Source organism: Pollicipes pollicipes, unplaced genomic scaffold (genome assembly GCF_011947565.3).
Source record: "Pollicipes pollicipes isolate AB1234 unplaced genomic scaffold, Ppol_2.1 Scaffold_4881;HRSCAF=5763_pilon_pilon_pilon, whole genome shotgun sequence".
NCBI lineage: Eukaryota > Metazoa > Arthropoda > Thecostraca > Pollicipedomorpha > Pollicipedidae > Pollicipes > Pollicipes pollicipes.
In genome coordinates, this window is record NW_023596576.1 from 8,687,573 (window position 1) to 8,709,623 (window position 22,051).

General features: G+C 48.4%; 1 protein-coding gene across 1 annotated transcript; it reads left to right on the forward strand.

Annotated features, from left to right (window-relative positions):
- The first annotated feature begins 9,395 nt into the window (after positions 1-9,395).
- On the forward strand, positions 9,396-20,866 carry LOC119099751 (uncharacterized). Its single transcript, XM_037222816.1, has 6 exons — positions 9,396-9,404; positions 17,816-17,993; positions 18,596-18,729; positions 19,511-19,686; positions 20,011-20,543; positions 20,634-20,866. Exons 1-6 carry the CDS (start codon positions 9,396-9,398, stop codon positions 20,864-20,866), a joined length of 1,263 nt encoding a protein of 420 aa, XP_037078711.1.
- Positions 20,867-22,051: the final 1,185 nt, after the last annotated feature.

Consider the following 22,051-nt stretch of genomic DNA (forward strand, 5'->3'; position numbering starts at 1 on the left):
AAGCAAATGTTATTGAGCGATGAGCCGCTATGTCCATCTATTGGCCAAAGTATGCACTCGAGCTTCAATGGTGCCTCTCAGTGCGGTGGAAGTTGCCAAAGGCTGTGAATTCGTCAGCCTAGATGTGCAGCGCCACCGCAGCGCTGTGTCAAAGGCAGGAGAACAGGTCTTGGTCAGGACGGCAGACCGCAGACGGTGCGTGAGCCTGGGCACGATAAACGTGCGTAGGGCGCAAACCTGTGCCAATGCGCTAGGGTGCTGCCTAGCTGACAGAATGCATCCCGGCTGGCGGCGGCGAGCACGCCCAGGGACTGCTCCGGGAGCTTGGAGAGTTGACGCCCAGCCCCGAGAGCCGGGTGTTGCGCCACTCTACGCCCTATTTTGTTTTCATTTTCATTTGGTTCATTATCCTGCAGTGTGATAATTCAATACGCGCCCGGCTAGATACCCTTCGCTCGCGGTGGGGGTATATCACAATTCAACGCGGGTGACCGGCCAGATACCCTTCGCTCGGATGGGGGTGGGGGGGTCAATTTGATCTCCCCTGAGATCTCGGGAACTAAGATAGGGAGAGGCACCAAATTTGCATAATGTGTTAACCTGTATGTGAACTCCCTTAGGTCAAAGTTTTAGGTTCCTATGTCATGACCTTCGGGTCAAATAAGGTCAAACAAGGTCAAATTCCGGGTCAGTCTCCAAAGTGCCCCCAGAACCTAGATAACTGTTTGTAAGCAAAAGGTCACATGTTCATTTCGGGTCAGTCACATTATTTGACCTTTTGAAAGGTCATGGTGACCAAAGTCATACAAGACTGATCTGAGTTTTGCATTTAAAAAAGCGACAAAGGTTACGCTAGGCGGTATGTTACTAAAAACGAAATGTCGACATGGGTCATTGTAGGTCAACGATCTATTCTGACCTCTAAGAAGTCCATGGATGACTTATAATGCGGTTCCTGTCATCAATAAATTCAAAATGAGCAGCAGAAACTATCCCATACAGCAAGCCCTGAAGTAATAAAATATGTTGGTTTTGACCTTGGTCTGACCTTTAAACCTGACCTTAGGACAACGTAATTCTCTCGTCCAATATTTGTGTTACCTAATAAAGCGTCTCATAGATGTATGGCTTTATCTAACACTCTGTTGTTGCATCAGATCGGACAATTCCCTAGAAATTGCCTTCGCTGAAACCGTGGCCTGACTTTCACCTGCCATAGGTCAGTGACCTTACAAGGTGAATCTAAATTTTGATTCCAGACGATCCGCTATTTAACTGTCTACAGCTGTGCAAAATTTGGTGCGGCTACGCCGCGTCGTTCGGAAACTGCTCCAGAAAAATCTTTAAGAGGGTCAATTTGACCCCCCCCCCCGACCCGAGCGCATGTTAAAAGGCATCTGTTATGAAGGTATGCACTTCACAATAAGGGCATTCACATGTCCTTACGCCTTCGCCGGATTTCGAAATGATGGTTGTCATGTGATGAGCCTATTACGTTTCCCAGCATGACCTCTACTAGGGGCGGTGACATCGTGGGGGACGTGGGGAACGCGCCTCCCCCCCCCCTCCCTCAACAACTTCTTGAAGGTGGAAACTGTTCCACACAACCCAAATAGACCTGTAATTGGTCGAACGCATGCAGCGCATTTTGACGCGTTGAGTAAATGCAGAAAAATGTACACAGAACGCAATACGCACTTGAGACGATTCTTATAGTCCCATACAACGGCGTTTGCCTCTATGGATGTCGATCTTTGGGTGGGCTTCTGCCTCCCCCCCCCCCTCCTTCATGTCTAAATTGGTTTTATAATGGTGAGTTTGCACCCAAACTTCAGGAGCATAAGGACGCCCAAGACATTAAAAAATGGAGCTCAAAATTATCTAAATTTCAAAGAAGGTATCTAAAAAAGATTTTAGGTTAAAAGGAACAAAGGAAGTGCAAACTGTAATGCTTGTTCAGTTTAGTGTAGCTGCCTGAGCTAGTCACACCTTTAAAGCCCCGCATTCGTGCCGTGCTAACTAGGTATTTTCTGTTTTTCCTGCATGATGCACGTTTTTAGTTCCTCGATTCAGCCTCGTTGGCCTCGGTTAGTTCACGGCGGCAATTTCACTGACCGTAGTAAGTAGCATCATGTTACCGCGTTGGTTTTGCCACAACGTCGTATCGGAAAATGAAAACAAACCAGTCGAACAATAGCAACGAAAAAGCGTGACCAAGTTATCAATTTGTTTGATATTTCATACATCTATCAATAATCAATAAGTGTCTAACTTCCTTAATAACCGGTCCCCTGACATTCCATGTGCACCACCTTTTGTTCCCTTGTCTATTCCTGAATATCCCAAAGTGTTCTAACGTTTATTTATTTACCGCCTATGTCGGGAAGAACCATCAAAATGCTTTACCTCTACTCGACGCGAATACTCAATGGAGCATTTATGAAAACCTGGTGATCGACATGAGCGAACCAAGCCGATAGCAGCAATGGCCCGGCAATGACTACCAAAATAGCACTGGCCGTGTCGAACATGCTTAACGGAGCGCTGCGCTGCACCCTGTACCCCGCCCTGCGGCTATCGAGCAGTGGTTTCCGTGGCAGTTTTTTTACAGTCGTGCACATAACGTTACACTCTTTAGTACCGAAACGGCACACGTCCAACAACGTTTGTAGCCACACAACACCGACGGTACGTCGATTACCGAAACCTGGTTTCGAGGATCGACGGCAAAGAAAATAATGATGATGCATAACGACAACATGTCCAGCCGAGACGGAACAGGGAAACTTATGACAGCAGGCATTTAGTTTTCTATTCATTGATTCATTGTGTGTGTGTGGGGGGGGGGGGGAGGCTCCTAGTCCGTAACCATCTCGCTCCCGCCTCTACCGCAATAATTCCTTACTCTCACTGTGCCCGTTACCATTAACAGCTGGTAAATACGGCAGACACACAAGTGTCCAGCGAACTAAACAATATACATGTCTTACTCATCCGGCTTCAAAAATCATATTGCAAAACCCATAAGCGTGAGATCATTTTTAAAAGTGTGTTGCCGTGCTCGGTGCATTTTAGGACTTTTGATAGGTACGGAAACCTGGCGACCGGAAAAGGCAGGTAGGGATGACCGACTATATTTACATTAGGTCATAAACATTTTGAAGATGAGTAATTCGCCTGGTTGCTCGGCTATATATATATATATATATATATATATATATATATATATATATATATATATATATATATACCATATATTATCTGTTGGTGCATAATTTCAAGTGCTCGACTCATCCAAACCATTCGGGAAACAGCCTAAATAATTTCCTACAATTCTTCATGTGTCTTAGGATCATTTCCCCTGGGAAGGAGAAATTCCACGAGTGGGGAAGTATCTTAGGTCATTGGAGATACGTTTGCCTGTTTAGTTAACTTGCTGAAAAGTGGCTTGGGCCCAGGCTGGACATAACGTCGAAATTGAATTCATGTCTCATAGCGTTCCAAAACTTGGTTTTTGTGTCTTCATTTCACCGACTACCTTCTGTTCAAAAGATGACTTCTTGTTCCAGAATTTGAGACAGAACCAGCCTGAAACTTTAAATTCCTATCTATTGAAAAAAGATGACAAAAGTACTAAAAGAAGAGGTTCTCCTGTAAAACACCGTTAGTCACAGAATGAAAATCCTTCCGGATATTTTCCACCCGAGCCCATCTCCTATGCGCTCTTGGCGGTCTCGAGGCTCGACGGCGGCACTGGCCTGAGTGCTGTCCGCCAGCGGCGGCCATCACACGCATGACTGACTGCGAAGTGAGCGTATAGCTGCTTTGTCGCCTGTTCGGGGATCGGCAACACTTTTCAGTTATGCGTAAAGCAGCTGGGGCCCCCGCTACAATATCATCACCAATTTTGTTCTGACACCAAAACACAGCACAATATAAAATTTCAGGGAGCTGACGATGCCTGTCCTAAGATGATTTGATTTGCGGGGCATTCATTTTATCCTCACCCAATATAATGGGATTTATCCTCTTTGGTATGTAGGACAAAGATAATGCCTGTCTTAAACGAGATGCGTGCGTCCGTCATACGTGGTTAGCGTTACGCGGTGTTTTAAGAAAACTAGACGTTGTATGTGGTGCCGCAGTTTGATGCAGCCGTCGGGAAATTTTTTTATTACGCCATGTGAGCTAAGATTTTATTATTACGGTATTTACCTGACATACATATGCGGCTTTAGGTGCTTTATGAAAGGTAACAACAGCACGGGACGTTTCAAGTAATGGCTAATAAAACCGGGCACGGACTGTTTTGGATAGTCGTTTATCGGTTGCTGTTCATTTGATCAACATCATTCACTGAGCTTTCGCCTCATAGGGCAACTCATTTATTGGGGCATATATTACCCAATATATTTGAACTTACGCCGGTTCCCACACATGCGCATGAATGGCTCAGACGCCCTACTCCTAGACGCGGCAGACACCTGGATTTGAATCTCAGAAGTGGCTGATTGGTATGTCCGATGCCAGTTGGCGGAGGAAAGAGGGTCTCCATGGCTCTACGGCGAGACCGTGACAAGACGAAGGATGACACGAAAAATGCTACCCGGACAGGTGTAAAAAAATAATATGTGGAACTGGTCGAACTGGACGGCAGTCTAACCAGTTACCCCTCCAAGACGTTTGGACTAAACCAAAAAAAGAAGAAAAATTCAAAATGTCAGTAACAGAAAAGCCAGACACTTATTAAAGACGCTGACATTCATTTCGTGGCTTGCACAAGCCACACTTAGAGACAATGATGACAGGAAGCAAACTCCTTCGAAAAATTTGTATGGGTGCGACCAACAAGCTTCGTCGTTTGCCGCAATCTACTTGTTCACGTACTGTCTGTCTGCTTATTCGACACGCGCACCCGATGAAAACACGTGTCCATGAGACGAGATTTTGAACGAGATTCCTCCCGTGGACTCATGGCCATCTGCTCACTACTGTTGTCCCCAGAGACTGCCGGTACATGCTTGGACGTGCCAGAAATTTCATGAGGACTTCCTCTGAATGAAGCGTGCAATTGAAGTGGCTGAGAATCACACGGCTGACACTTAAAAAGTCTGAACTGTAAGTCCTTTAACGTGAAGCGAAATCACAACGAACGATACTGATTATTTAATTGAACATCATATTTGAAATGATCACACAACATAAGTTATACTGGGTTTGGACAAGCTTTGCTTGAAACGCCCAATGCTGTTACGGTGTTCTACAAAATGCCTTAAACACGCATATATATATATATATATATATATATATATATATATATATATATATGGCACTTAGGCCAGCGGCCGCGCAACTGCCGATGCTGGTCACGATCTAAACGTTGCCGGTTATGCTTTTTTAATGGGGAATCTCCTGGGTTAGAAAAAATCTTTTGGAAAGCGGATGTACTCTACCCCACACGATGATACCCAGACGTGTTCCAGGTAGAAACATTTCAAGCTACGTGACTATGGGAAGTTTTTTTAAAAAATGGCATGTAAATATTCGACACTGCTGTTGAATGGCTCCGTTTTTCGTTCGCCATTGTGTAAAAAATGACAATCATATTAGTTGGCATTGCCTTAGTGAGCGGGCGGCCTTCGCTGTGTTCAGAATAGCGGTTGTGAACTCCAATGCTGTACACTCTGCGTTTTTGGGCAATATTAATTCCCAGCTTGTGTTCAGAGGCATAACAGTCATTAATTGTGCACCAAGTCTGTTATAAGCCCAAATTTTCCTGTTGGTTGCCGAATGTACCCGAGCGTTTGCTGTGGGCATGTCCCTGTTTTTTTATATATTCTCGGTGGTATGTAGGCAGGGAAATGATCTAACTGTGGAAAATGCGTCTAATGCTCCGTCTTGCTCAGGGCGTGTCAAATATTGGCAAAAATGTGTTGGAAATGGATGAGCCAATGAAGCCCCGTTCAAGAAACAAGCAAATGTGTAAGCTTAATATGAACTGTTAGTTGTATCCTGTGACGCTGACCTGTGACTTCTGGATGTTAACTAACCTTGGTTAGCATAACCTTCTAGCTTGAAATATCTTGATACACTTCATATAGTTTGATTGACAAATTTGATACGGAAAGAACAGATAACTATTGGCAGAATCGAGCCGCGCGTTAGCAACGCTTTTAATGTTATCCGAAACGATATGTTTTGTTTTATCACCTGACTTTGAAAACTCATCATTTGGATGGTCAGATGTGGATCAAATAATGGCTAAGGGCCAAAGGCCAAAATGTCCTTTAAGGTTTTTAACTTTCTCACTCACAAGAAGACGCAGCCGCATAAATTGTCTTCCGAACAGATTTACGTAACTGTGTGGAGTAACAAAAATAAAACGCTCTTTCTTGTTTCTCCTCATGTGTCATATTCTGCAAGATCCCTTATTCATGTAATTTCAACCAAGTCATCCCTAACACCGCATCCATGCTATTTTCGGACTCTTGTAGCCCGTCTTTGCATGGTATACTTCTGACATCGTAACTCTAACACGCCAAGAAACCGCAAGAGTTTAACGTAGCAGTATATCTTCAACGTACCATCATTCCTTTATTTCCCATTTTCTATCAGAAGATTCAGCAGCCTCATGTCCAGAGCGTTCAAACAAGCTGGTCAGTATTTCCCCATCTGCAGCAGACTGAGCAGAAGGAATCAGCTGTTATCAACCCGACCGGTCAGAGCAGAAAATGTCGCGGCTAGGCCGCAGCTCTTCGGGCTCTTCCCACAAATTCTTAGCCAAGCTCTAACATACAGAATAAAAAGCCCAGACAAAAAAAAAACGAAAAAAGCCCAAGCCATGTGGCTTTCAACGGACACCTGCGAAGCGCTTTACGTCCCATGTTAACTACTATATGGCATCTCTATGCGTAAGCTCTGTAGCCTATCGCCCACATCACGTCAGCCTGCTAGTACCGCGCTTTTAGTCGACGAGTCCCACATCTTTAACCGGATATTCCTGGTGTCCTGCCTTTGACTTCCGGGTCTTCAACCGGCAAGCCCCAAATCTCCATCCGGCGAGACCCGGGTCTCCAGCTGGCGAGTCCTGGACCTCCAGCTGGAGAGACCCAGACCTCCAGCCGGCGAGACCCGGGTCTCCAGCTGGCGAGTCCTGGACCTCCAGCTGGAGGGACCCGGACCTTCAGCGGCGAGACCCGGGTCTCCAGCTGGCTAGTCCCGGACCTCCAGCTGGAGGGACCCGGACCTTCAGCCGGCGAGACCCGGGTCTCCAGTTGGCGAGTCCCGGACCTCCAGCTGGAGGGACCCGGACCTTCAGCCGGCGAGACCTGGGTCCCGTGAAACATCTTTTCACATGCATCTAGGGTTGTCAAGCACCGTATGCGGACACTTTTTGAAGTGGCGAAGGATGAACATGGACGGACTCCACGGGTGATATCGACATTAGACTTACCGCTTCGGCTAGGGCCTGAACATGATCCCTATGTCACAAGTCGGCGACGTGTCTCAGCACAGCTCGGTGGACGACATGGGTACGCACAGAAATAAACGCGCAGTCCAAGGGACATGAACCGATCTAACACAGCTGTTATATGTCAGTAAACAAAAAAACCCATCCTCATATCTTATGTAAGAAATCACATTATCTCGCATATAAAGGTCACCAAACAAGTACAGTGCATCCTGACCCCACCCTGCCCTATCTACAGTTCAAAACATGAGGGTGTGCTGAAAAAAGCAAAACCATTGGGATGCATAGGCAGATGAATACTAACCACAGTGTTAGGCTTGGCAGCCTACCAGACACCCCAGTGACGTCGCCGTGACTGGCCGCACATTCTCGCTCTCTATCCAGCTACACGCAGTAGCGCGCTCAGGCAAAACACTCAAGTCAGTTCGACTTCAAGCTGATCGGCCCGGCACAACATAGCAATGCGCTCATGGCTGTATTTTTGTTTTTAAAACATTAATGTTTTTAAACGAGCTCAATTTTTACACCCGAACACGAGAAAAGGATAATCGCAGCGCAAACATATACATTGCATAGGAATGCAAAGCACGTTGGGTACCAATATCCTACCTTAACCTCACAGTAAATAGATTGACCCAAAAGGAAGGCCGGGACAGTCGGACAGCTCAGATGATGACCAATGCATCAGTTTTTTCATGTCACTCAACTGCGTCCAGCATCACAGCTACAAGTGTTGGGAGTGTATATCAGGTACTCTAATGGAAATTTGAGCTGTGGTGGCGATTCCGTGACCTGACATGTCATTTAGTCGAGCCAGGCCCAAAAAACTGTGCATGCGTAGACCAGAAGGACAGCAAAGAACACGCAGGCGCTTATAGAACGTCTTCGCGTTTTACGTCCAGATATGGCAACGGCGAAAACACTTTTTTTACTTTGGATATGGCTCGTTTTAGGCCATTATCATGATCTGGAAGGTCTTCTATGACCTTGCAATGAAAATAGATGCATTTAAAAAGCTTAGATGACGAACTCTGCACTGGTCTTTATTTCGATGTCTGAATTGTCTTGGCTCAAAAGTTAGTAAGGGGCCTGTTAGGCCCTCCCTTGTCGAGTGATGGTGTAAAGCTGGGCCCATCTGGCGAGGGTTTATTATTGTCAGTCTCGCGGTATTACATAAACGACAGAAGATAGGGTGGAGGAGACATTTTATCAGGCCTTGAAGCAGTCTTGACCGCTTTGTCCTTGAAAATGAGCATTAAATATGTAACATTACGTGAACATTAACTAGGCAAAAATCGCGTCTCTCTTCCCACATGTTCTCAAATGATCCAGCGGGACCCGCTCGCTCCATGGTGTCTCTCATCACGCTCATTTCCTACGGGTTCATCTGAAATTTACTTGATTCGTAGCATACACAAAGTAACAAACCGCTTTTGTTCACTATAATATCTAGATGGCCCTTATCTACGTGGGAAGAATTTTCTGCCTGCTCGTAATGTGCTTTGACATGGAGCCAGTCCATATATATTGTGTGATAAGAATTTGACTAAAATCCCGAAACCCTCATCTATGAACATGATATCACTGAGTCTCACCTCAGCTGATCGGCTCAAGTTTTTAGCTCGCGGTTGGCAGCCGCCTCACAAACTGCCCGTTATTTCCCACGTCATCCATCCGCCCAGCTGCTGTGCCGGAGCCTCCATCCTTCCGTAAGACCCACAAATTTGAGCACCTGCTTTGAGTTCACGCCCGAAGGTTAGGCGTCAGCCATCGCGGATCGGTGTCTCTCCCCTCCCGTCGCCCGGCCGATCGACCAACCCCGCTGGGATCCACCGACTAGCTTCGCTTGGGCCTGGGGCGAACGCCATAAAGGCGCCCGTGCGGTGACGACGGCCGTTAGTGCTACCCGGTCTTCCGGAACGCCATGAGGCTGGTGAGTGTGCCTGCGTTCTCTCCTTCCGCGGGGCTCCGTAGCACGTCCACCAGGGTCATACTAGCGGCGTGTTTGGAGGCGGTGACGCTGGATGGGCTCGATGTGCATGTATGCGTATCTGTATACCTGATATACCCGATCAGTATATATGATATATGATATATGATCAGTGTATATGATACCCGTGTACCTGATCAGTATATGTTCAAGCATTCAAGCTTTGCTATATACAAGGGTAAATATAAATTATATGTTTTCACGAGTGACCACAACGCGAAACTTTCAAAAGCTTTTCAAAGAGTTTTCAGCGACTATTTCTAGCGAGGATCTTTAGTGAGCAGTTTTCGGCTTGTAATGTTTTGAAAATATTTATTAAAGAAACAGGTTTGCCAAGACGTATAGATAACACAATTTCGATATGCTGACTATGAGCAGGGACATGCCTATACATGCAGAAACTTTTTTGAGAACATTCAGTGGCGTGTCTGTCGCCGACGCAACAAAACAAAGACATCCATCCTGGTCGCGTCCAACACGAAATTATACCTCCCCCCCCCCCCTGCTCCACAATGTAAACAACAATGACTTGAGCGGCATCCAACACCCCCGACCAATTCACAAGTCTCATTACCAGGCCTGACATTATCCCGGAGTTTGGGTGAACTAGAGGCATGGATTGAAGAAATAAGTGTATGTAAAAAGTTCCAAATCGCATCATTAACTTAACTTATTCTTAGTTCGATAAACGTGTTTTAGCTATTGAATATCCTTAAAACTTACATTAAAACAATCAATTCATTGTTCAAGTGGTTAGCATTAGCGTGACTTGATCAGATACTTTTAAAACTTATTCATCCTCCATAAAACTTAACAAATATTTCATGGCTTAAGTACTCAGCATAAACTTCACTTCATAAAATATTTCCAAAAACTTTTAAAACCGTTTGGCTCATCATTCCGTCGTGGAACCGGCTGAAGTGCCTTATAATGCTAAAAGTCATCATAATATTTGTTATGAGACGTTTGGATGCCTCAGCCGCTTATTATGTAGCGGATATTGCGGTTACAGTGTTAAACAAAGTAGCATGGTAGCCTGATCACCATGGTGATAACACCTACACTTTGGTCCTGATTCCATGGCACCAGTTTAGCTGATCTTGGGTTGTTTCCGACAGATGCCTTTTTATTTGTGTTTTGTGTTTTAAGTTGTATTCCTTTCTGTGTAGGATTTCAATTTGAGTTGTAGAGATGCTGAAGCGATTAGAATATACACAATGCGCGATATTATTGGTATAAACGATGAGCTCATTTTTGTGACGGTTAAGCCACGTTAGTTTGCTTCATGCTGTCATAATTTTTTAGGTGGGGACCTAATTTGGTATCAAATCTAAAATACAGGAAGCTATGATAAAAATTGAAAATGTCATGGAATGTCGTCGGGTATGTCAAAACAGCTTGTGAATCTCAATCCGAAATTATAGCCGGCTATTTAGAAAGACTTGACGACAACCGATTGTTATTGCTTCTGTTTATGTTTATGTTTCATAGTCTCTTTTCGTTTTTTCGGAGTTGGTACCAAATCAGTGCCCTGACTAATAATGGGGCTATCATGTTCATAATCGCAATTGCCGATTTATTACCCCACGAAATACGTATTATGAACATCGTTGTCATGGCAGGGTCAAGAATGATAGAATAAAGAAATAATAAACATGTAATGATATCTAAGCCAATGTGAAACGTGAATTCATCTTTGCGCAAACATCTAGTCAACCTGGCGCAGCCCGTAAGCTTTAGTAGAAGTCTCGTGGATGTTTAAAACTTGTCATGCAGCTTGATATAAGAACGTACATTTCAACTTGATGGACCGCACCACTTGGAGTGCAAGTCTATAGCTACCCATCTAACTCACGTCCATAACCACCCATCCAACCAACGTCCATAACCACTCATCCAACTCACGTTCGTAACCACTCATGTAACTTACGTTCATAACCACCCATCTCATTCACGTCCACGACCACCCATCCAACTCACATCCATAACCACCAACCCAAAGTATGCTAACTTAAGGCCCGAATCTCGTAGCCCACCAATAACTAAAGCCACCTTATTATGCGTAAATGTACGTCAGTATTTATATTTGACATGGTTATACATTAACTAGGGTTACCGATTACGCAGAAACACGTAAACGGGAAGCCATCGAGATCCCGCATTTGCCTGTTTTACGTTAACAACTAGCATGTGCCAATCACAGCACTTCGTAGCCCGGAGCCAACATCGCATATGTGTGTTAGTATGAAGCGGTCTAAATGCCTAGGAAACAAATATACTGCTGACCTTGTATGACTTAATTGAGCGAGTTCAACTGGTCTCTTCAAAGCACGATCTCGATTGATAACAAATGGCTAGTCTCACGTGGCGGAATGTTTTATTTGACAGGTTCAGAACATGTGCTGAAATTCCTAGGGTGTGGTTGAAAATAGGCTCGCCTTTATATATATATGTATATATATATATATATTTATATATATATATATACATGTATATATATGCATATATATGCATGTGTATACGTCTATGTGCATGTGCATATGCATGTGCATGTGCTTGTGTGCGTGCGTGTGCGTGTACGTTTGCGTGCGCGCGCGCGTGTGTGTGTGTGTGTGTGTGTGTGTGTGTGTGTGTGTGTGTGTGTGTGTGTGTGTGTGTGTGTGTGTGTGTGTGTGTGTGTGTGTGTGTGTGTGTGTGTGTGTGTGTGTGTGTGTGTGTGTGTGTGTGTGTGTGTGTGTGTGTGTGTGTGTGTGTGTGTGTGTGTGTGTGTGTGTGTGTGTGTGTGTGTGTGTGTGTGTGTGTGTGTGTGTGTGTGTGTGTGTGTGTGTGTGTGTGTGTGTGTGTGTGTGTGTGTGTGTGTGTGTGTGTGTGTGTTTTCTTATCACTGGCGAGCTGTGACGAGACGTAACCAGCGCGATGTTTTTGTGTTACTTGTTGTTTTCAAGAGCGCAAAGTTATTCGATTTCGTACACACGCTTCACACATCAGCTGTGAGTTGTGTTACGTGCTTCCTTTCTTGTTCGTACATTGAAGTCCGTTATGGTTAGCTCCACTTGCGAAGTTGTGGTCTCCAAGATTGCGGTGGGTTTGACTAAACGAGGAAGCAATTGGATGGAGCGTATGCTTGCGTTGAGGGAACTAGGTGGTGTGATGTGCAAGAACCATTCCATTCATCCGAAAGGTTACGTGCTTTAGATGTTTTATGCGGTAGCACGCCTTACTAGCATTTGTAAACACTAAGCCACTTTGCCTCCATGCCTCCTTTCGTTGAGTTCAGGTCCTTTTCCAAGAAGGCGTATTAGCTGCAAAAAAGGACATGACACTCTAAAAGTTTGGAAAACATCGACTAGGCATTAAATGAATTGAACAAACTTGTATATTGTCACATGTTAAAGCTTAGGCATGCCCAAAACAAGGAAAAGGTTATAAATGCAAACGCACTTTACCCCCACTACAAGTGTTTCAAGCTATTGAGTTCTGCTGGTGCATGTCCTTTTTACTTTCTACAGTTATACATGAGGTGTGAATTTGATGGGCTCCCAATGCCACCTTTGACAATGACGTTCTTTCGTGCTCTGGCATGTCATCAATCCGGAATGCAATACCCAGGGTGCCAATGCGTCACGGGCACTTCAAATTATACGAAACATTAATCTGACAATAATAAATATATTTCCAAAGCACAGCAAATATAAATATTCATATGCTCCCTCAGCTTCGCTACCAAATCATGTTATGTAGCAATCTTCTTTTACTTCTGAAAATGTTGGATGAATATTCGTGTCCCAAGCAGTTTCAACAATTTCTTGTTAGCTTATGGGAATATTTTAAGCTGCTGATAGTTTTTGACGAGATATTGCTGAGGTTAAAGCAATAGACGCGAAGTATGCAAGTGTGCTTTTAAGGCACCATCTGTGTTTGTGCAGGATGGTTGGACACATTTTGAACACCTTCAACTATGGCGAACAACTGCATCATAAAAATTCAAAGCCATGAAAGATTTCATGCTTGCTGGAATATATCTGTCATGTTTACCTCATGTGCAAATGCTCATGACCAGCTGCTGTACAACAGACGCAAATTGCGCAGCACTCGATGGGCTCGTCCCTCAAGGTGCTTCTGAAAGGAGGCCGCTATGTCTGACTTTTAATCGATCTTACATTATCTTTCAGGCTTAGCCACTAGCTGCAAAACCATTTTTATTATCCATTTTTGATATTCATATAAAATGATTCCGATGTGGTTGTTCGGTGAATGATTGGCAGCACCCCGTTCGCCGACCTCAAGTTGTTATTTACCCATAACAATTCCAATCGCCAGACGAAGCTTGGTGTCGTTTTAAAACGAGGAACTGATGCAACGCATGTGGAAGTCGTTGGGTACATTTGAAACGGTGGAACGATAAGCTGGGCGCATGGTCCCGGCATGAGCCGTGACCAAAATAATAGATGAACATCTCTCAGCAGCCAAGGTCGCCAGCGGTGGTTCACCTTCCGCCATAGCCGACTGCCTAGCAACCAAATAGGTCTTCAAAGGCTGATAGCGACAGACGCCAGCTGGCAATGTGACAGTCACTTAAACCGAAACAGATTGGTTTGATACACGCCGGATTTATTCGCAACGTTGTATGAGGCTGATGAGATAAAGCCCGGGTATGTTTCAGCACAGTGGCGAAAAATACGCGAGCACTTAACTGTAGCGCTTCCCAGCTCTGTGCTGTTGGTGGAATCAAAATCGCGAGCAACGAATCATTAAGTCGCTTACTCCATGACCAATCCTACCATCTAACTCATTGGCTCCCCTATCCACCCCCTCAGACCTGATGTTCCCTCCTGGACAGGTTTCTCTCGGCCGTGGCGTCTTGTTCCGGGTTGGCCCTGCTCGCTCGCAGTTTTTGTTGGCCGGCTCTCCGGCCTGTCTGGCCACGTCCCGGCACGAGGCGCGGACGCCGCCGGCGCTCAGGGACGAGTTTTAAGGTCAAACACCTGTCTCGGGGTCCATGACTCGTGCGGGGCGGAGCGGCGCGCGGCCCGCACCGCCGCAGGCGGAACGCCGAGGTGCGCACGGTTCGGTCAGACCCGCCCAAGTTCCGCAGTCCCGGGCTCTCGAACTGCCACTTGCGTTGTCGGCTTTTTATATAATTCAGGTGCGGAAATTCTTATTTAATTTGACATCCCGATGTAGTTACGTTCTCGTTCAATGCTCCTCATGTTATTGTAATTTAGGGTTATCTGGCCGACAAGCCACCAAAGGACCGTGCGCAGCTCGTGCAGCGGTGCACTGGAAGGCACGATGGTGCCGGTGTGCTGGTGCGGGTACGTATGCGGTAGTCATTACCCGGACGAGTCGCGGCCAGGCAACACGGGCAGGTAAGCGGGACCACGACACCCTCGCTCAGGCGATGCCCAACCTCACAGCTCCGCCACTTGAGGTCCGCGCCGCGGCACTGCCGGTCGATGACGTTCGGTGCATCCTCACCTGTCGGCAGCCGGGCAGGACGAGCCGTACGGCCGGGCTGTTTAAACAGCAGGGACCAGCGGGATCCGCTGATTGATGGACGACAGGCGATAAAATGTGTTCGGTCATCGCTCCGTTTCTCGTCTCGTTGGGAGTCCGACACGCTCCATTATCGCTGGGAATCTGGCGGCGCTCCATAATCTGGAGGTCATCGTCCGACGCCGTCATCCACCCCGGAAGAGCGCCGATCGAGGGCCGTGTGGGGGCTCCACTGCTCACTTCTGCTGCACCTCGCTGGCATCCCATTAGGTATACGGGGCTTTGAATCAATAAATGGGTTTTGTGGCCAAGTGTGCTTGTCAGACAATTTAATCATATTTTCTTGACACTGCTTGAGACAATGTTTTAGATGTAGATGTGTAAAAAAATAACTACTCGTTTAATGTTTGGTCAGTATTGAAGTACAGCGTGTACTCAATTTAGAAAAGCACGTAGCATAAATTTTGAACGTTTTTGACATAATAATAGCGACGCTGATCTCTGATGATGATTAGTTTGGTGTCCCCGTATAAATGAACCGCGAACGCGGTTTTCACCCTTACCGAGCTGCCACCCCGGGTTGAAGGGTACTGGCCGGCGGCGGTGCAGGAGGGTCATTAGCATGCATTGCTGGCGGGTCGGGAGGCGACGCCCCGCCTGCACCCGTCGACTTTGGATGGGTGAGCGGGCGCGGCTGATTTACACCCGTGTCCGCGACTGCCGGGGCTGCTCTGCACTCTCACTAGAGCCGAGGATTCGCCACACTTTGAGATTCAACTCCTAGCATAGGTGGAATGAGGTCTGGAGGCTTGAATACATTCGAAGGGGTTCGAAGCTTCAAATGTGTACATGGCTGCGTCCGCTTAGATGCGTTATGATATGATAGTATGCATAATGTATAATGCATTGGAGTGTATATACATATAATATAATATGATATGACACAATAAAATATGATATGACATAAATTAGTACGTTATGTACGTCGCAAGTATCTCCCGAAACGTACAAGGCAAAAAGGTCATGCAAATCAGTCATTAATTATTGCAACGGAAAAGTCTTCAATTTTCTTATCAGACACAGTTTTGGCGGAGCCGACAAGTTCAAGTGCACCAATGTAGTGCATCAACTCAAATGTAATCTCGAAGGCCGCGAACTTCGTTTCATGCACTGCCTGGTGTAACCATAACGCCACGCTCGCGACGCCTGCCAGTGCACGCACGCGACGGGGCACCTCTGGAGCAAATGTGACACGAACATGACAGGACATTGACACAACAACTGGCGGACACCATTCATGGCTTTCAGACATGCAAAGACGGGACACACATGCAAATTTTGGTAAGCGTATATATATATATATATATATATATATATATATATATATATATATATGTGTGTGTGTGTATATAGGTATAGGTATAAAAACGACATGCTACCTCTATTAGCATGTGAGTGTATGTCAATTGGGCCCAAATTATTTCTAATCAAAATTGGTCATAATACGAGCCACGAAGGCATGATTCTATCCAGATGATGGCCGCCGGAACTTGCGCCGTAGTATTGATTATGGTCTATAAATTTTATTCTTTTGTCGGAATCTGGGAAGATTTGATAACGATTAAAGTTCTACATACCCGTGAGAAGTACGTTTTCGTATCCCCCATCAGGCGTAGTGCTCATATGATGTGCTCATATGCGTAAGGAGAAAAGGCTTATCTTCAAATCTAGCTTTGGTGAGGCCGCATCTTTAGAAACTGAGTGCTGTAGATCATGCAACTCTCATTCAGCGCGACTCACAGAATTGCATGTTGTGGGTAGCAATATTACATTTATACCTTTAGATTGAGCACCGTGACAGGAGTGTAGGATACCTAAGAGAATACCTGTAGGATACCTAACTCTTTCCATTTCCGCATGTGAATCTGTAATATAGCCTGCGCTGAATGTTGGAGACGGCTTAAGATTCCATTGGCGATAACCCGCAAGTTATGTGGTCAGCGACTGCCTACCAGCTCTGCAACGGCCTTTGGTCTGGGTTTGGATTTATTACCTTCGTGGTGCCTTCGTTTGCACGTCGAGACCGGTTCTTCTGTCGAGAACAGACAGTTGACTTATGTCATCTGCCAGCATGAATCCCTATCTTCGGCGCTTGGAACCGAGGTGGCCATCCACCAGCCTGGTCCTGATTGGGATATTGGGATTTGGATAATAGCTCTATACCAAGTCAAGTCGGCAGGACCGGTGCACATAACCCGCCCGCTGCGTATCTGGTCCTCCGTGGTCCGCTGCGTTCGTGGCTGGAGCGGAAGTGTACCGCTGGTGCCGCCTGGTCTACCGCCGGTGCGGTACTCGTGTCCGCGGCACCCGTGGCGGCGGACGACGGGTACCTTACCCCTCCGCGGTCCGTTGTGTTCGTGGCTGGAGCGGTAGTGTACCGCTGGTGCTACCTGGTCTACCGCCGGTGCGGTACTCGTGTCCGCGGCACCCGTGGCGGCGGGCGGCGGGTGCCTGACCACGGAACCGGCGGCTACTGCGGCCGGCGGCGGCTCCCCGGGCATTGCCAGTGTAACAGGCAGGGTGGCAGTGACAGGCACGTCATTACTGGGGTGTTAGACGGATCGCGGGATGCAGAAAACAGCAGCCGCGTACTGGCAGCGGTCCTGTCGCATGTGTGACTGTTCTTCGGCATTGGAAGTGTTCTCTGCAAAGGTGACGGTTCATACGCGTCATGGTCATGGTCATGCGTCATGCGTCATGGTCTCCGGTGTTGAGAAAGGTATAGTGCCTACGTGGCGGGTTCCACGGTGTTGACAGCGTTTCACGGCGTGCGTGACAGATCCCATTTCTGTTGACAGGTCTTCGTTCTGCTGGCGCTGGCCGTCACTGCGCTCCCCTCCCCCGTGTGGGGGGAGGGGGCGCAGGTGGATGGCTTGAACTTCTCCTTCGAGGACGACAGCGAGAAAGAGAAGGAAGTGATCCTGCTGGATATAGGCGCCGAGAAAAGATTCGACTTCAGGTTCGACAATAAAGACGGTACGACACTGCATTCAGAGCACTAAACCCTCGGCCACAAAATGTTCCATTTATACTTCCGTCCATGATATCTATCCGGCGAGAGGGATAATCCTCGGGTTGCGCTATAGCAGTCGAAAGTTTCTTACCTTAGAAAGTCCCTTTTGGAGGTCGTGCAATTTTGAAATGGACTTGAGCCCTCGTTTTCGTTTTGTGCTGGTAGACGCAACATTGACATGGTCCGAGTGGCCAGAGTGCACAGTTGTTGTGCACTCACTCGAGTGGAACGTGTTTGCTTTTGAGCGATTCCAAACACAACCGGGACGCAGTGTCCTTGAAAACATCCGATTATTTCTAAGCAGTGACGCCGCCTTATGTCAGCTGATCGCTGCCTCAGACCAGCAGTGAAGTCGTTGCGTTGAAAATTTTCTCACTTGCTTGGGCGCCTGTGAAAACTTTGCCATTCATCTACGCAGTGTGCATGCACATTTTCCCCTGTGACCTCTCAGATTCGCCAGTCAGCCCCTCCATTGGCGCGCGGTACACACGTGGCACCGCTCCGTACCTCCCCGAGCCCGTACCAGTAGGTCCACCTCACCACGCACGACCCTCCGGCGCCCCAGGCACGTACCAGCACGGCTACCAGTCCGGGCGGCTCGGCGACGACGGCGGCTACAACTTCAAGCACGAGTACAAACAGGAGGACGGGGTGCGGTTCGGCCAGTACGGCTACGAGCTGCCCGACGGCACCAACCAGGTGAGACGAGTCCTGTCCTCTGATTGGTCCTCCAATGTTCGCGTCAGCGGGTCCCAGCAGTGCGCGCTCACCAATTCGAAATGTTTTCGGTGGCACCTGCCAGTCAGCAACCAGCGGTTGGAACACACCAGGCGCTGCGACGAATGTGCTTGCTTTTTTGCTCATCTGATTGGAGCTCCAGGATGCCCCAGCTCGCACGATTTGATTGAATGCACTGAATCATGTCAGATATTCCTTTTGGCTGTTGGATGCCGCGCTCACCGGGACTGCTGTGTCTGTCTTGCAATAGCATTTGCTATTTACAGATGGTTTCATAGTGCAGGTGTCAGAAGGTGTTATTTTCGGATGTTTTGGTCGCGGCGCTGGCACCCGGGGTCACGATTGTCGGCCTCAGCCGATTTGCTCGCAGAGGGAGGTCTCCGCAGCCGTCATCCTTGGATGGCTCGCGTGCACCGTACTGACTGTGCGCCCCATGACCCCGTCTCGGTTCGGAGCCGAGCCTTCAGACCGGTCTTACAGCGGTCCTGAACCCGGTGACCCTCGTTTGGTGTCGTCTACGACCGCAGAGTTAATTGGGCGACACCCGGCCGTGCTGCTGCCTGAACCGATCTGGGAAGGACTTGGCAAGGAGAAATAGTGCGGTAATCTTGCAGTATGAGACGTTCGATGGCACCTACCTTTTTCATTGACTAGACTCGAGGTGGAAGTCCTCCCCTCTCCCTTCCTCCCTGCTGCAATTTATGTTGCTCTCTTGCTGAGCTGCGTGCGCCGTCCTTTTCAGACAGTCAACTACGTGGCCGATGCCAACGGCTACCGCGTGCTGGCCGAGGGCCAGAAGTACGTCCCAGTCAGCGAGCGCGAGCTGGAGCGGCGGCGCGGTATCCTCGAGGACATCCAGGCCGAAGAGGAGGAGCAGGAGCCGCTTAATCTGGACCTCACTCTCCTGGAACGCATCGCGTGAGTCTCGCAACCGAATTGGAGCACGATGTTCACCAGTCCACACCCGTGGAGTCAGTTTGTGCATCGGGTGTAGAGGATTACCACATGTATGCAGTGTACCGCAACATGCATTCAATCACAGCACTCCCACCCGCAACAAGCTGGTATTAGCTCGTACCATTTTGCATAAGGCGAGAGTAATACACAATGCCGGCACGCTGCACCATGTCGACACGCGTCGTCAGCACGCCGCACCACGTCAACACGTGCCGTCACCAGGCTGCACACCAGCCCAAGTGTCGCTGGGATCTGCCGCTCACTGGTCGGTGCGGTGCCTCGCAGTGACCCGGCCGAGGTGGAGCTGGAGTCGGATCCGGCCGTGGCACTGTCGGCCGCCAAACCGCTGCAGCCGCACTCGCAGCTCGACCCCGACACGAACGCCTTCCAGTTCGGCTTCCGCTCGGCCTCCGACGACGGCGTGCTGTACCGGCACGAGGAGCGCGACGAGGAGGGCGTGGTGTCCGGCCAGTACGGCTACCGCCCCGCCGGCGGCGAGCCCGTGCTTGTCTCGTACGTGTCCGACGCCTTCGGGTACCGCGTGGTGGACCCGGCGGCGCCCGTGGCCGTCGTGAGCCAGCAGCAGGCGCAGGAGCAGCTGGGCGAACTGGCCGAGGGCTCCGGCTTGGCGACGGAGGAGACCGCGCCCGCAGCAGAGGAGGAGGAGGAGGAGGAGGAGGATGAGGAGGAGATGAAGCCCACACCGGAGGGCGGTGTGCTGCCGGTGCCCCGGCCGGTGGCCGCACCTGAATTGGAGGCCCAGTCTCAGGGTCAGGCTCAGCCGGAGCAGCAGCCCCAGGCGACGCTAGCCGCCACAGGTGGCGCCACTGCCGCAGCCGACGGGGTGGTCCTGGAGGCCGCCGATGGCGCCACCGCCGCGGCCGACGGCGTGGTCGTGAAGGCCGCAGGTGGCGCCACCGTCGACTCTGTGAGGCCCTACTTCCGTCCGCACGTGCCCCAGCTCTCGGCCGTGCTGCCGTACGGCGCCCTCGTCCCCTACGCCGCCGTCCCGTACGCGGCCGTGCACAGTCCCGCTGCGCATGTTCAGCAGCGCCCGCGACCGGTCCTGTACCAGCGGCCGCTGCCGTACCCGGTGTACCGGTACCCGCAGTATCGGGCTGCGGCCGAGGGTGCGCACTGACGACGTCCTTGTGACCGACTCCATAAGCTTGTTATGACCCCTGGCTGCCGACGGGGGCGCCTCGTTCACCGCCGGCCGCCAGGGGTCAGCGTTGTTATTGCTCATAACAGTTCCCGCAGAAATAAGCCAGAATAAAAAAATAAGTCGGTGATGTAGGATGAGGGTGATATTAAGCAGGTGTGCAAAGTCTGTGTATTTGATTACGCAGAATATTATCAGGGCATTACGCGCACGGTTCGGCCATTGGTCATTTGTATCTCTTGTTTGTAACGACGCATGTATGCATTTGAATGTAGCAGTATGTGTATAGATAAAGTCCTCATTTAGCATGATGTCTGATAACAGATGGTGAACCTGTCATAAATATTCACACTCAGTTAGCAGAAAAGAAGGTGTTATCAGAATCTTTCACTTCATAAAGCCCACACTATCTTTTGTGTGACGCAAATGTCATTGCGATCCAATGACAGTTAGAGCCAAAAAAGCTAACTCTGGTGACTCAAACGGGACGGTGCAAATCTAAAGCCACTCTCGAATCACAGCGCAAAGATTTACGTATGCTGTGACGAGGACTCCGCTTTCTTAACGTGGCCCGCGTATCATGGTACATGCACCTTGAAGCCTGAGACCGAAGGTGCTTATCTATGGAACTTGGCTGCCGCTGACGACTGTTTCTCTGACGTCTGAAAACGGTTATCCTAAAACGGGCGGATGGTGGCCAAAAGACCGAGAATGGCCACAAGTGACTGAGTGGCGAGAACGGCTCCAAAAATAGGCCATTTATTTGAGAACAGTTTTATTTGGTAGCATCTACTGTGGCTGCCTCCCATCCCCTCCCGACCATTCACTTGGTGAAATGCTTGGATTGCTCACGATTTTGTCATGCTGCCAATTTTGGCAGCTTCAAAACATCATAGTTTTCACTCATGCGTTTAATATTTGGAAGAGCTAAATATACTGCTTACTTAGCCGGTGTTCCAAAAACCCTTGATTGGGCGTCGGGGGGGGGGGGGGGGAGCACATAGTGGTCGCGTGGTCATATGTATAAGAGTGCGTGTCATGGATGTCCTGAACTGTGAGATAAATGACAAATAAAGGGAAAAAAACTTACCGATGAACCGGGTTTTATGACGCAGCGTTGCTCGCATATTACATGAACGGATCCAATTGTGATATAACGTTAGC

What these genes read in the sequence shown, in the direction of transcription:
- LOC119099751 (XM_037222816.1), top strand. An exon ending in TGCCCGACGGCACCAACCAG is followed by an intron (nt 18,730 to 19,510) that starts GTGAGACGAGTC and finishes CGTCCTTTTCAG; the next exon opens with ACAGTCAACTACGTGGCCGA. An exon ending in GGCGACGCTAGCCGCCACAG is followed by an intron (nt 20,544 to 20,633) that starts GTGGCGCCACTG and finishes TGAAGGCCGCAG; the next exon opens with GTGGCGCCACCGTCGACTCT.